The 12488-nt window shown below is 39.1% G+C and overlaps 1 protein-coding gene across 4 annotated transcripts in view; it reads left to right on the top strand.

The window, feature by feature from the left end:
• UTRN (utrophin) overlaps positions 1–12488 on the top strand; it is a 1374288-nt gene that overhangs the window by 484659 nt on the left and 877141 nt on the right. For all 4 annotated transcript variants that reach the window (XM_069235249.1, XM_069235248.1, XM_069235247.1 and 1 more), the window contains exon 33: positions 11117–11272. In XM_069235249.1, coding sequence (XP_069091350.1) covers positions 11117–11272 — 156 coding nt within the window. The remainder of the gene's footprint in view (positions 1–11116; positions 11273–12488) is intronic.

The following is a 12488-nucleotide window of genomic DNA, read 5'->3' as shown; positions in this document are numbered from 1 at the left end:
CATAAATGTTCAAGGATGGAAGCAGGAAGGGATGCCTTCTTGCCAAGCTGTTCCTGTATAACTAATCGATATTGTTGTAGTATTGTTAGTGGTACCGTGCTGTTACTTAATGTCGTAATTTAGAGGTTTTTGGCATAATACTTGACTCCTTCAGGAATAGAAACGTCATGGAGGTGTGTTTGAACAGAAGAGTCTAATTTTACCCTTTTATCACTGAATGACACACATAGCCTTCGAGGATTAGCCTCTCCCCATTATAATTTTCTGTATGTAGTCTTTAGTAATTTGGCCTCTAGTGCACCTCAAGTCATCTTAATGATGGAGCAGGCTACAACCTGTGGTACATGGATATTAAAATGTTGTTTTCCCAGGAAATTGTTGGTGTCCCAGCCAGAAGAAATCATAAGCCCTAAAGAAAACTACATCCTTTTCAGAGAAAAGAAAAACTGGAAGGTGTCAGTCATCCCCCAACCTCTCCCCACTAAGTTATGCTTGAGTGGAGAATGTTGGTAGAGTCAGACAGATCTGTCAATTGCAGATGAAAAGGCAGAGACCTGCCCATTCCCTAAAATTAGTACACAAACACACGTATTGGTATTTTACCACAAACTAATATTTTAGATGTGCTATTCACCTGCAAAAAATGTGAGTAAGAATTATGTTATGAAGATTGTTTGTGCCAGTGCTCTGCAATGGAATCCAGAATTTCAAACATGTATTGTTTGTATGTCCAGCCCTAGCTATTTCCACATGATGGCATTTGCACATTGTTTAATAGTAATAATGTACAAACGCCAGCTCATGCTTATAACTTTATATACATCGTGTGACGGTAACAACTGTTTATAAGATGTTTATCTTTCAAAGCTTTTTTAGAATTGTGATTGTTGGGTATTGATTATGCTTATGTTTAATTACAATTATGAATAACGGCTAACAAAATGAATAATAAGGTGAACCCTAACTACATCCCAGTCATATTTATTTACCCATCACTAACCTGTTAGTGTAATACCTACCTATATTACCACAAGGTGATGAACAATGAAGTTTGTTTTAGAAAATCTACGCCACATCATGTGTAGTACCAGACCTACCTTTATGCCACAAGGCCTGAAGTCAGAAACTGTTCTTTCATCATCCCTCTAGCAGCCGGTCCATCTGCTTTCCTCGCCACAAGTGATGATATAGTTCGTACCTTTTTTCACATGGTTGTCTGTGGAGTAACGAGGGGGCCTTCTGATGCTCGACTCTTGTTTCTATTACACTGAATGGTAAACAAGGTTTTCGTCCAGATTTCAGGAAGCACGCGAAGCTACAGCTATTGCTTCTTTTAGCGCCTCTAATACAAACCCAAAAAAGGCTGTTTGTATTTGTGGAAGAGCTTGATAACTACTACAGAAGCACACAGGTGCACACAGTGGAAAGACCCTTATCGTGCTTATTAACGTGAACAACAAAAAATATGACATTTGAGTACACATAATTTAAAAGATGAAAGGCCCATTTCAGTAATTAACAGGCCTGTTTTCTGAGCCCTGAACTATTTTAATGTACTTACATGCACTCTACGCGCAATCAATAATCATTTTAACAACATGCAGCAAAGCCTGTCCTGTTTGTAACATCACATAAACATTTATTAAAACTATGCCACACGTCAGAATACCATGTCTTACATGTGGTAAACTCACCTTAAGCTTGGGCGCTATCTTGCACTTATATAGTGTATTTAGACTGCCACAACCTGTAATTATGGCCAGACCTCCCACTGGTCAAGACCCTCTCTGAAGCCCCTAGTAATTTTGAAAGCAGTGTTGTTATGTATGTCACATGGGTATTAAAAATTCTAGAAACAGTAGTAGAACTATAGCTATGGAATATAGCTATGGAAACACCAGACATGCTATCATCATTTACTGAGGGGCCTCTTTATTGAGCCTTTCCTAATATTGCGGGTACGCTATTACTAGGTCCTATGCTTGACCTTGAGTTACATCCATTCTCTTAAACACACGAAGACTGATGAGCCACGCATGAACTCTGAGAATGAAGCCTTCCATCCTTGTCGACCATTGACGAAGCAGTAGATGCCTTTGGAGTAACATTTCCTAGAGTGTAGCTCTTTCAGATGTGCCCTTTCTAAATGGATGCTGATCACCCTAAAGTGGATGCAGAAAGTTCAAAGTTCAAATACAATCATGTCTTGGAGTAAATCGCACCCACCTGCCGTCCACCTGCCATGTTTCTCTTTTTAAAATTGGACAGCATGTATGTTCCTCTGCTCAGGCTTGGGGAAGCAGAAGGGGCCTTCTTCTTTGATCCCTATCCCATTGGAAAAAATGCTAAGGAACTGATCCATTTTAGTACCAATTTTTTGATCAGGGTCTGAATGGGACCGAAAATAGGCCGGGCACTAAAATAAAAGTACCCCACTTGAATCACCCCACCATTCGTGACATTCTAGTTTTTATCTCTTAAGTGTCCATTCTAAACAAAAAATAATGATTTTTGCCACTTTTCTCCAATATTGGCAAAGCCAGAGGGCACGCCTTAATGTGATTGACAGCATAGGCATTCACAAATGTTGTTTACATTTGTTGCATGCACATGTGTTGGCATATCAAAGCCATACCTTATGGCTTTGCCAATGATTGTTCAATTTGTTAGAGTAAAATATTAGAAAATGTAACTTTTTGGATGTCTATACTCTGCTGCTTTTCTAGTCTAACCACTGGAAGTTGGGTGAATCTAATTTGCCAGAACTGTGCTTGCCATTTGCTAACGTGGTTTTGTCTTCTGACCAGGACGTCATTCCATATTGAAAAATACTGTGGAAATCTTAAGGAGGATTTTTTAAGAGCATAGAAAGAAATCGTCTCATGTATACATGTTAAATGTATCTGATCCGATTATATAAACACACCTATGAAAATAAATATGACACACATAGATAAGCCGATTTTGTAGTGGGGAACCTAATCCCCCTATACAGTGCCTGGTTGTTGCTGCAATCAACGGCAAATGACCTGTATCATCTTCTAGAGTGGTGAATAAAGAGCCCACCACTCTAGATACACTTATATGTTAGGTGATTTCATACAACTATCTACCATTAGTCTAGGATCTCAGTGCCATCAGTGTACGATACCGCCTTGTTCTGTTTTTGAGAATTTAGATGTAATCCAGTGCCTGGTTGGTACTATGAGCTATATCGACTGTAGCATACTGGAGGTACTATTGTTATTTGCAGAAGGAGTGCTTATCAAGTAATACATCAACATTATGCTTTTTAATGAATGCCAACTAAAGTCTTGCTAATAATGTTTAGTTAGTCTGGGTTTATTGATTTGTCCTATCTGGCATGCAGTGAGTTAACTGTAGTGAGTAGTTGTGTTGCTGAATCCATATTCTGGGTTATTTTGGATGAGTGTAAGGAGTTCTGTTTCATGTTCTTGTTGATTGTTAATGTATGGAGCATGCGGCAGGGGTGAGATGTTGCTAGTATGGTTTTAGCTAACTGTATTGTTTATCTGAGCAGTGTAAGAAAGTGTCTGGGTTGTTTTGTGTGTAGTTTGTAGCTGGTAAGTGCTGCTGTAATGAATGAATGGCATTTATGAAGGGCCCTTTTACCTTTAGGGTTGTTCTAGTGCCGCGGGCAGATCTAATCAAAAGCAGTTAAAAGGTAAGAGGAGAAAGACATGTATTAAGTGGTTTAAAGAAGTGCAAATTGCTAGAAATAGAATGGTAAAGAATTTCATTATTTGTCGGCCAGAATGGAAAATGACGGACTGTCAATTAGAGATTTTCATATCTAATGCAAACACAAGGGAATATATGAGACAGGGAGCAGGAAGGAAGGTAAGAGCCATAGAGTCACCAAAGCCATGAAAGGACCTCTCTTATGGCAGGCCTCATGACAGAAGCACAGGGCTTTCAACAAGGGGTGTTTGGCAGTGGGACCAGTGCATAGCCGCAAGGTGAGAGGTGACTGAAAAACAGATAGAAAAACTGAAATAAATCAAGTGACAATATTCTGAATGACGTGCAGATGTTGATTCTGACAGGAGTGGGTGCATATTTAAAGACGATTTCCATAATCAAGTTAGAAAAGATTGACAAATTGCACAAACGTTTTGCAGCACTCATTTGGTAGGAGAATAAACATTTTGTGAAGCATATGGATATAATATAATCAGGTAGCACGAGCATCAGTGATTTGATTGGTGAAGGAGACCTTGGTGAAAAAGAAAGATTTTTCCATACAATTGAGGACCACGATGAGCCAATCATAGAAGTCACCAGAAAAAGGGCCACATTAATGAAGTGCTCCCTACACTGAGCACTTCCGTTTGAACAGAGTTAAGTTTTAAAATATTACTTTGCATCCCAAAGCGAACCTTTAAGGTTAACCTCCAAAATTGGCTCAAACCATACCCAGGTCATCATCAGCACTGAAGATCATCTTATATCATCAGTATAAGTCTGTGCAGCCTTGGATGTGTGTGCTAATTGGTCTATTTTATGTTTTTGTATGTCTTTTTTATGGAAAGTGCTGCTGGGAACACAAACATACCCACTTAAATGGCGTGTCTATGCAGATTTGGATGTGTGCGCTAAGGTCTACCCAATGTGTTGCATTGCTGTTTTATTGTGTGGCTTTTTTCAGTGGGAAACAAACGTTGGTACTCAACCATATGGCAAGACTGTGATGTGTTGGATGCTTGTGCAGTGTTAAGTCTGATGGGTCCTGCCGGATATTGTGTAAGAGTTAAGTGCTACTGGGAGCACCAAGATAGCCATTTAGATGCTTTTCAGCGCTATGTTGGATATGTGAAGTGTGCTGCCTAAAACGCTGTAGTAGGTGGAACAGTGCAAACATGGCAGGCTCAACAGTCACAAGGAAGACGAGCACATAGAGCCACCTCGTTTGTGACAAAACAACAGATAAATGAGATGGCGTGAGAGCCTGCTAGAATTGAGGCATTTAGATAGACGTATGTATGACACTTCTCGCACAGTGCCAGATGGGATACATTTTTATTCTTATATAGGAGAAGTAGACAGCTGAAAAATAGCTATTAAAGACAAAGGGGGTTATTACAACTTTGGAGGAGGTGTTAATCCGTCCCAAAAGTGACGGTAAAGTGACGGATATACCACTAGCCGTATTACGAGTCCATTATATCCTATGGAACTCGTAATACGGCTGGTGGTATATCCGTCACATTTGGGACGGATTAACACCTCCTCCAAAGTTGTAATAACCCCCAAAATTATTTAGTGATACAGTACTCTTCCTCTGGAAACGAAATTGAAACATGTTGTGCCCTTCAGTGAGGAAAGAATCAGTTTTATTTTACCGGTCTCATAAAAATTTGGTAACTGGTGATTTAAAAAAAAAGTAATGGGATACAATTGTGCGCCATGATGGTACAACATTTGTGCAAAATCTGGCTCAGAGGATCACTGAGCTGAACCAATGACTTTAAGCCCCTATCCCCAGTATTCTCTGGTTGACAAGCTTTCTGCCATTAATTCTAATCATTGGAGTGTTGTGGAGAAGAGGCCTGCCCTTTCCTTTCTTGTCAAAGCTTGAAGCAGTATATTAATATTACTTCATTTACATAAGATGAGATATATGATTAGCTATAAAAAGCCAAGTGAGGGAAATAGCCTGCGACATTATTAAAATCTCTTTTACCACTGCCACTGTGTGGCAAACTGGGTTCCCAATCTTTTGATTTTATTTAGCGCTATCCTGTGCAAAAACACAGGTTATGTGGTTAGGTACAAGCTTATATACATCCATAAAAAAAGGTGGCCATTGTTCCCCTGAAAACTATTATTGGTGTAATTTAATCCACGCCTCCCAGAGATTGTAGGCTAAAATGCTTCTTAACTGCTTAAATTAAATTAGTGTACTTAACATTGGCTCTTATTATCGTCCAGCATAAAAAAAATACACTGGGCGGTTCTTTAAACGTCAGTGTAACTGCCTTATTTGTTGTGAGCTTTAAAATCTATTACTGATAGGAGGCACCTGTGTTCTTATCAGGTGGGTGGAAAGGGCAAAACCATTACTGAATTTCCAGTCATCAGTGATGTCCGCCAGGGATGTGTTTTGGCCCCCATTCTTTTCTTCTGTATCTATATTAATAGACTAACTACATTGCATTCTGATACATTTGGAGATGTGCCTAAATGGGATAGTTCATCATTTTACAACCTTTCTTTTTTTGCAGACAGTTGTTACCTTATCTCGAAGTCGCCAGTGAGTCTCATTAGTCTGAACAGCTGCTCCAATGTTTGCAAAGATCATGGCTTGTTGCAAATAGGAAAAAACAAATGCATCTGAAATAACATCCAAGCAAATTGTTTTATCACCATATTTGGATAGACAGTAGTTTTAGAGAGTTGTTTAATTTACAGTTTTGAACATTTCACTCCATTGACAATTGCAAATGGGAATAACAGGTTCCAAAAAGTACCTTAACTGTGACTCATTGAACCCTTGGTATGAAAGATTCTCGACTACATTGGATGGCAGAGCAGTTCTCTCAGCCAATAAAGTGTGTCAGGCTAAGGCAGTCAATTCTGCATTATATAGGTGAAAACTTTGGGGAATGTTAATTCTGTTACCTAGAGCAGGGCTGAAAATGTTTTTTATGTTGACTTACCCTCTCCTTTATGCCCCTTGTTAGTCAGATTAGGGTGTGATAACTTCAGGAGGTAGTGACTGATCGTTTCAACCCCAAAAATCCACCATCCCTAAATCATAAATTCACTCACTATGCCTCCTGAACCCTAAAAACCCATTTCTACGCCTAAAATCCACCCCACCCTTAAACTGCAACCATCCCTGAATCCTAAACAACCCTCACACTTCTTAAGCACCAGCCAATCATGACCCTTAATAGCTCCTCATCACCCTAAACTACTCATCCTTGAACCTCAAAAATCCCTTTCTATGTCTACATGCTGCCCATACCTGAAGCCTTAAAATCCCTAACCACCCTAAACCCCACACCTTCCTGTATCTTAAAAACTCTTCACCCCCCTACCCATAATCGAGCCTTAAAAACCCTCACTATCCCTAAACTCCGCCCATCCAGGAACCCTAAAAACACCTCACACACCTAAACACCACTCATCTTTGAAACCTAAAAAAACCCTCACAACTCCTTACACTCCCCCCATTTCTGATTCATAAAAACTCCTTTATATGCCTGAACGCAAGTTTTTTTCTGACCCCTAAAAAACCCTTCTCACCCTCAACATTACCCATCCCTGAACCCAAAAACCCCACAGTAGCCCTAAACTCCACCCAAGTTTAATGTAATTTCGGATTTTTCCTTAAAATGATCTTTCCTTTATAATGTTCCATTCATTTTCGATTATTTTGTAGTAACTTAAAATTGCCTTTCCTTAACATTGATTTTCCATAATTAGGTTTCCTCCAATGTGGTTTCCCAGTTTTCATTTTCATTAATTCACACACATCATTTAAACCATGGTGAACAACAGCTCGTGCTTGTTGGACAAGACAGTTTTACTTTGATGTTTTGTTAGTCGTTTATTCTGTGGAGCTTTCATCTATTATTTGATATTTGATTTGTTTAACTTATATTTTTTGTTGTTTTCTTCCTATGATTTACGGTGACAGAAATGAGCTTATGTCTAGTTATATTAATGACAATATATGTGCTCATGTAACATTTAATAACCAGTATTAAGGTCTTTTTTTTTAAAAACAATTCTTAGTCCCGTGTTTAAAAAAAGAAAAAGAAAAATCCATGTGCCACACTTTAGTTTGTGGTGATATAGCCTGAACAAGCAAATTAACAATGGAAGTTTTCACTTCTCATGCAAGTATAAAACTAAATTTTTTTAAAATACGTGTCTCAGAGACTGACCAGAGTTAATTCTTTTAGCATTTTCTACGAAACTCTGTAACTTTCATTTTTCACAGCTTTCACTTTCAAATTGTTTATTAGCCTTATACAACTTTTATGCAGAGAAGTCATTGGCTACCATTTGCATGTGCCTTTTCGGTTTCCCTAGTATTGATCTTGAGGAATGCATTAAATCAAGATTTCTTACTTTGGATTTCTAGTTGTCTGTGACAATTTGTCTTCTTACGAGCAGGATCAGCCAAACTCCTGCTAAGAAGGACACATTGCCCAAGTCAGTTTTTTATGTTTCTGCTTGCAACCGGTAGATCACTATTTTCACAAATTACGTGTTTCCATAGTTTTTGCTTCACAGACTACAGCACAGAAAAAAGCCAGCCTTGCTTTCTTTACCATAGGAAACACATTAAGCAAAGAAGGCAAACTTTGGATGATTGATTGTTTGATTGATTACTTCTTTCATGTTACTGACGTCCAGTGAAGTTAAGGTCCTTTACTGGCTCTCTTGAGACCCAAGACAATCTTTAGATTCACTCTGGATCAACCTCAAGCTAGAACTCTGTTTGACTGACAATTATCTTGTGGTGTGGAAGTCAAGAAAACCTAGCCATGCTTGAGGCAAACCATCTAAAGGCTGCAGCCTCCAAGCTGTGATGCCTTGAGTAGTCCCTTGAGAGCATCCAGTCGACATGGGGAGAATTTTGCCAAATGCCCTTCTTCTCAGCACTGCTTGCTGTAAGAGATAAGATTAGCTCCTTGAAATTTGAATGCTTTTCAAACCCAGGGGAGGTGGTTCAGTTGTGCAGGCTTGCCAATCAGAAATTAGAAAATTTCCTTTCTCAGGTTATCGCATCAGAAGGTGGAGGCTAGAGAAAAAGGATCTGCATCATAAGATTCCCTTTGTCCTTTCAATGTCTGTTTTTTATCACACTTATCAAACAATGCCATTATTTGCAAGGCGTCAGGTGCATTACTTGTTGTTTTATAAACTTAGCTGTGCTTTAAACATGCACGAGTGGCCCTTGTAGGAGCCCTCAAACTCTGGGAATTATGACTTGCCTCCTCTTTTCGGTATGTGGAAGCAGTTTGACCAATCTTTCCAGTATTTTGTACTGTTTCTTTTGAAGAGGTCCCAGCAAAGGCAGGTTAAAAATCATGGAATGAACAATGTATTATTTAACTAATATTGTTTTACAATTCTAAGGTTTAGATAGCGAAGGAGGACTAAACATTTGGTACTCCAGTCTAACTGTCTCACCCCTTATAAAATGCAGAGATTGTCCAATACAAGACCACTTTGTGTTGTGACCATTTCCTCACTGCGATTTGAAGATGTCAGTGCATTCTGAGAAGCTAATAAGACTCGAAAAGCCAATATATCTTGCCATGGATACAATTTATTTCCAGTTAGTGCAGCAAAAGGTATAGCAGCAAAAGGTATAACAGCATGGACAGTTCATTTGGCTTACATAGAATATACTTAAAAAGGGTGTACATGGTTCCATTTATGCGTTCCTTAGATGGTAAAAATAATCTATTTCCTGGTATTTTAGTAGAGAGCAGTGCTTAATTTGTAAAAAATATATATATATATATATATATAATAATAATGTATGGGCCTAAAGATAATTTTTCTTAGGAGCTCCCCTGTGCTGCTACTGAAAACCAAGGCTGTTTAGTCTTGATTACACCTCTTGCCTCTTTCCTCCATCACCCTACGTTTGCTGTAACCTTATCTTTCTCTTGCAGGTTATTTTTTAGCCCTTATTTTCCCCTTTGACATTGTTTTTTCTATCTTTTTCTTCTTCCTTCTTCCTCCTTTCTCCATTTACTTTGCCCACCACCTGCACAAATTAAGCATTAGTTTTACTGCTGTATAATCTGCAGGATACCTTTCTTGATTTCTTGCAGATTCTTTCAATCGGAAAGAATCTTGCTGTTTATAGTTAACCTTTTGGTTCTGCTATTACCGAGAAAGCAGTTTTTTTCTATAGATTTTCAACAGCATGATAGATGTGTATAATTACTTGCCTCGCAGGACTGCGGTTCTGTCAAACATAAAATCTGTTTCTGTCCATATTATCTCTCCATGTGCCATGTGTTGTTAGTTGTATAAAACATATCTTTTGTGAATCATTAAAATCTCTGTGGGGTACTTATTCCATTAAAAATTATTTTGTGCTGCAATAGCTTGCTATAGTTGGAGGGATAAAATAATGACATGCCATGTCAAAACCATGTCAACAATAATTGTGCTGCATGTGGGACTGTTATTTCTACAGGTTTCAGTATTCCTGCTGCATGAGCTCTTATGTAATTGAAGATTCTGTAAATACAGAATATTAGAAGGCCAGTCTGCATATCTCATTCATTGTAATATATACATGCTGCTCACAGAGAAGGAAGAGTTTGAAAAATAAATGTGACTCTTCTAACCTGTCTGTGCAGACAGCTGTTACACCCTTGCAAGCCTGTTCATCTGTTTTGAAGCCCCTTGGTATTCCTAAAATTAATTTAAAATGTTTAGATACTGGCAAGGCACTCAGGTTGGAACTCTTGCTGTGATGTTTTGTCAAAGGCAACAATGTCTCCTAGGTAACCTCAACTAGGCATGGTAAATGGTTGCAATCCTGATAATGTTACCTTTTTGCAGGTGCAAAGGTTTAGATCAGTGGTTCCCAACCTGTGGTCTGGGGACCCCTGGGGGTTCGCGAAGCCATCCCAGGGGGTCCGCGAGAGCCTAGAAAATGAAAAAGTATTAACAAATATTGACAAATTAGGTCCCCAGCTTCCAGTAATGACTCAGACAGGGGTCCCCGGATGCCCATGATGATTCAGTGGGGGTCCCTGGGTTCCATTAATGTTAAACTGGGGGTCCACAGAAATCAAAAGGTTGGGAACCACTGGTTTAGATGATTTTCACATGGGATAGGCAGACACGAGCACAAAATGTCCTGTAGTACCACTAAAACTGCAGCTGAAAGACATTTTCTCTTTAAATCAGTCTTGTGTCCATATCTTGCGTGAGTTTTGAATGTAAAGTATGAACTTGTGTTAAGTGTTCATGCATGGTAGAGAGAAGTACATTTCATAAAATATTGCGTTATTTTGCTTATTTTCAGGGATGTCATCCCTTTTGTTATTGTTTATTCATGGCTGAATTTACTTTTTAAACCGTAATCTACTTTCCCATACTTTCTTAGAAACTATATAAAACCCTCAGTGAGGTAAAGTTGGAAGTGGAAACAGTGATCAAGACAGGTCGACAGATCGTACAGAAGCAGCAGACTGACAACCCCAAAGCAATGGATGAACAGCTGACTGCACTGAAACTTCTTTACAACGACCTAGGTGCACAGGTAAAAGGCATGAAGGACAATGATGAATGTACTCATTTTGTGACATACATATGTAGAGCCCAATTTGTGTTAATGGTTTTTCTTTCAACAATGGAGCAACAGTGAGGCACCAATAGAACGTAGGCTATAGGTGTGGAAATCTAAACACATCCACAGAGCAGATCTCTGCATTCCTTGGTCAATCTACCTCCTTGGCTAACTGATTCCTCCATTCTTTATCTGCATATATTTAAAATGCAAGAACACAGATTAACTTCCTTGATTGCGGCTTGGCGATTTTGTATCTCTAACATAATGCTTTAACATTGTGATATGTTTTCTAACGTGTTTGCAGGTTTCCATTAAAGCCTTTGGCCTCACTTATATCCACAATGCGCTCAGAATAAAAATCACAGTTTTATATTTATTGCAAACTAATGGTCTTGTAAGATTCATTAGCTAACAGTAGTCATAAAAGGTCACTACTTTGAAACCAAGCACAAGAGGTTACACTGGTAAGGGCTATAATTTTAGAATTCTACCAGCAAAACAACTATTGTAGAGTCCTTAATATGATTTAATTACTTTTATTGTGAAGCAGCTATGTTTTGTTAAAATTATCAACATAGCACCACATATTCGACCTAGGAACATCCATGATCAGCCTCAATCTTTCCACCCTACTCAACACCTCACTGAATTCTGCCACTTTACCCGAAGACTGGAAGAATGCAGAAAACTCAGCAAAGACAGACCTATTTCCCTGCTCCCTTTCCCGGTCAAAGTCATCCAAAAATCCATCACCCAACAACTCGCCACATACCTGGAGCACAATTACCTCCTGGACCGCTCCCCATCCAGATTATGCAGCACCGAGACAACCCTGACTGCGGCCACAGAAGACATCCTGCCTTCCTCGACAGATGCTCTTATCCTCCTCGATCCCTCAGCAGCCTTAGACACCTTCTCTTACCACACACTCATCACCAGACTTCATGACATAGGCATCCAAGGAGCCGTCCTCAAATGAATCACCTCTTTTCTCACTAACAGAACACAATGAGTACCCATCCACCTGTCATCTCTGAACCCAAACAAATTATCTGCGTAGTCCCTCAAGGCTCATCACTCAGCCCCACCCTCTTCAACATCTACATGACCTCTGCTGTGTCAACTTAGTCATATCCCATGGACTCAACATTATATCATATGCCGCCAACATGCAACTCATCTTCTC

The sequence above is a fragment of the Pleurodeles waltl genome, chromosome 5, assembly GCF_031143425.1.
Source record: "Pleurodeles waltl isolate 20211129_DDA chromosome 5, aPleWal1.hap1.20221129, whole genome shotgun sequence".
Classification (NCBI taxonomy): Eukaryota; Metazoa; Chordata; class Amphibia; order Caudata; family Salamandridae; genus Pleurodeles; species Pleurodeles waltl.
This window is presented reverse-complemented; position numbering and strand designations above follow the sequence as displayed.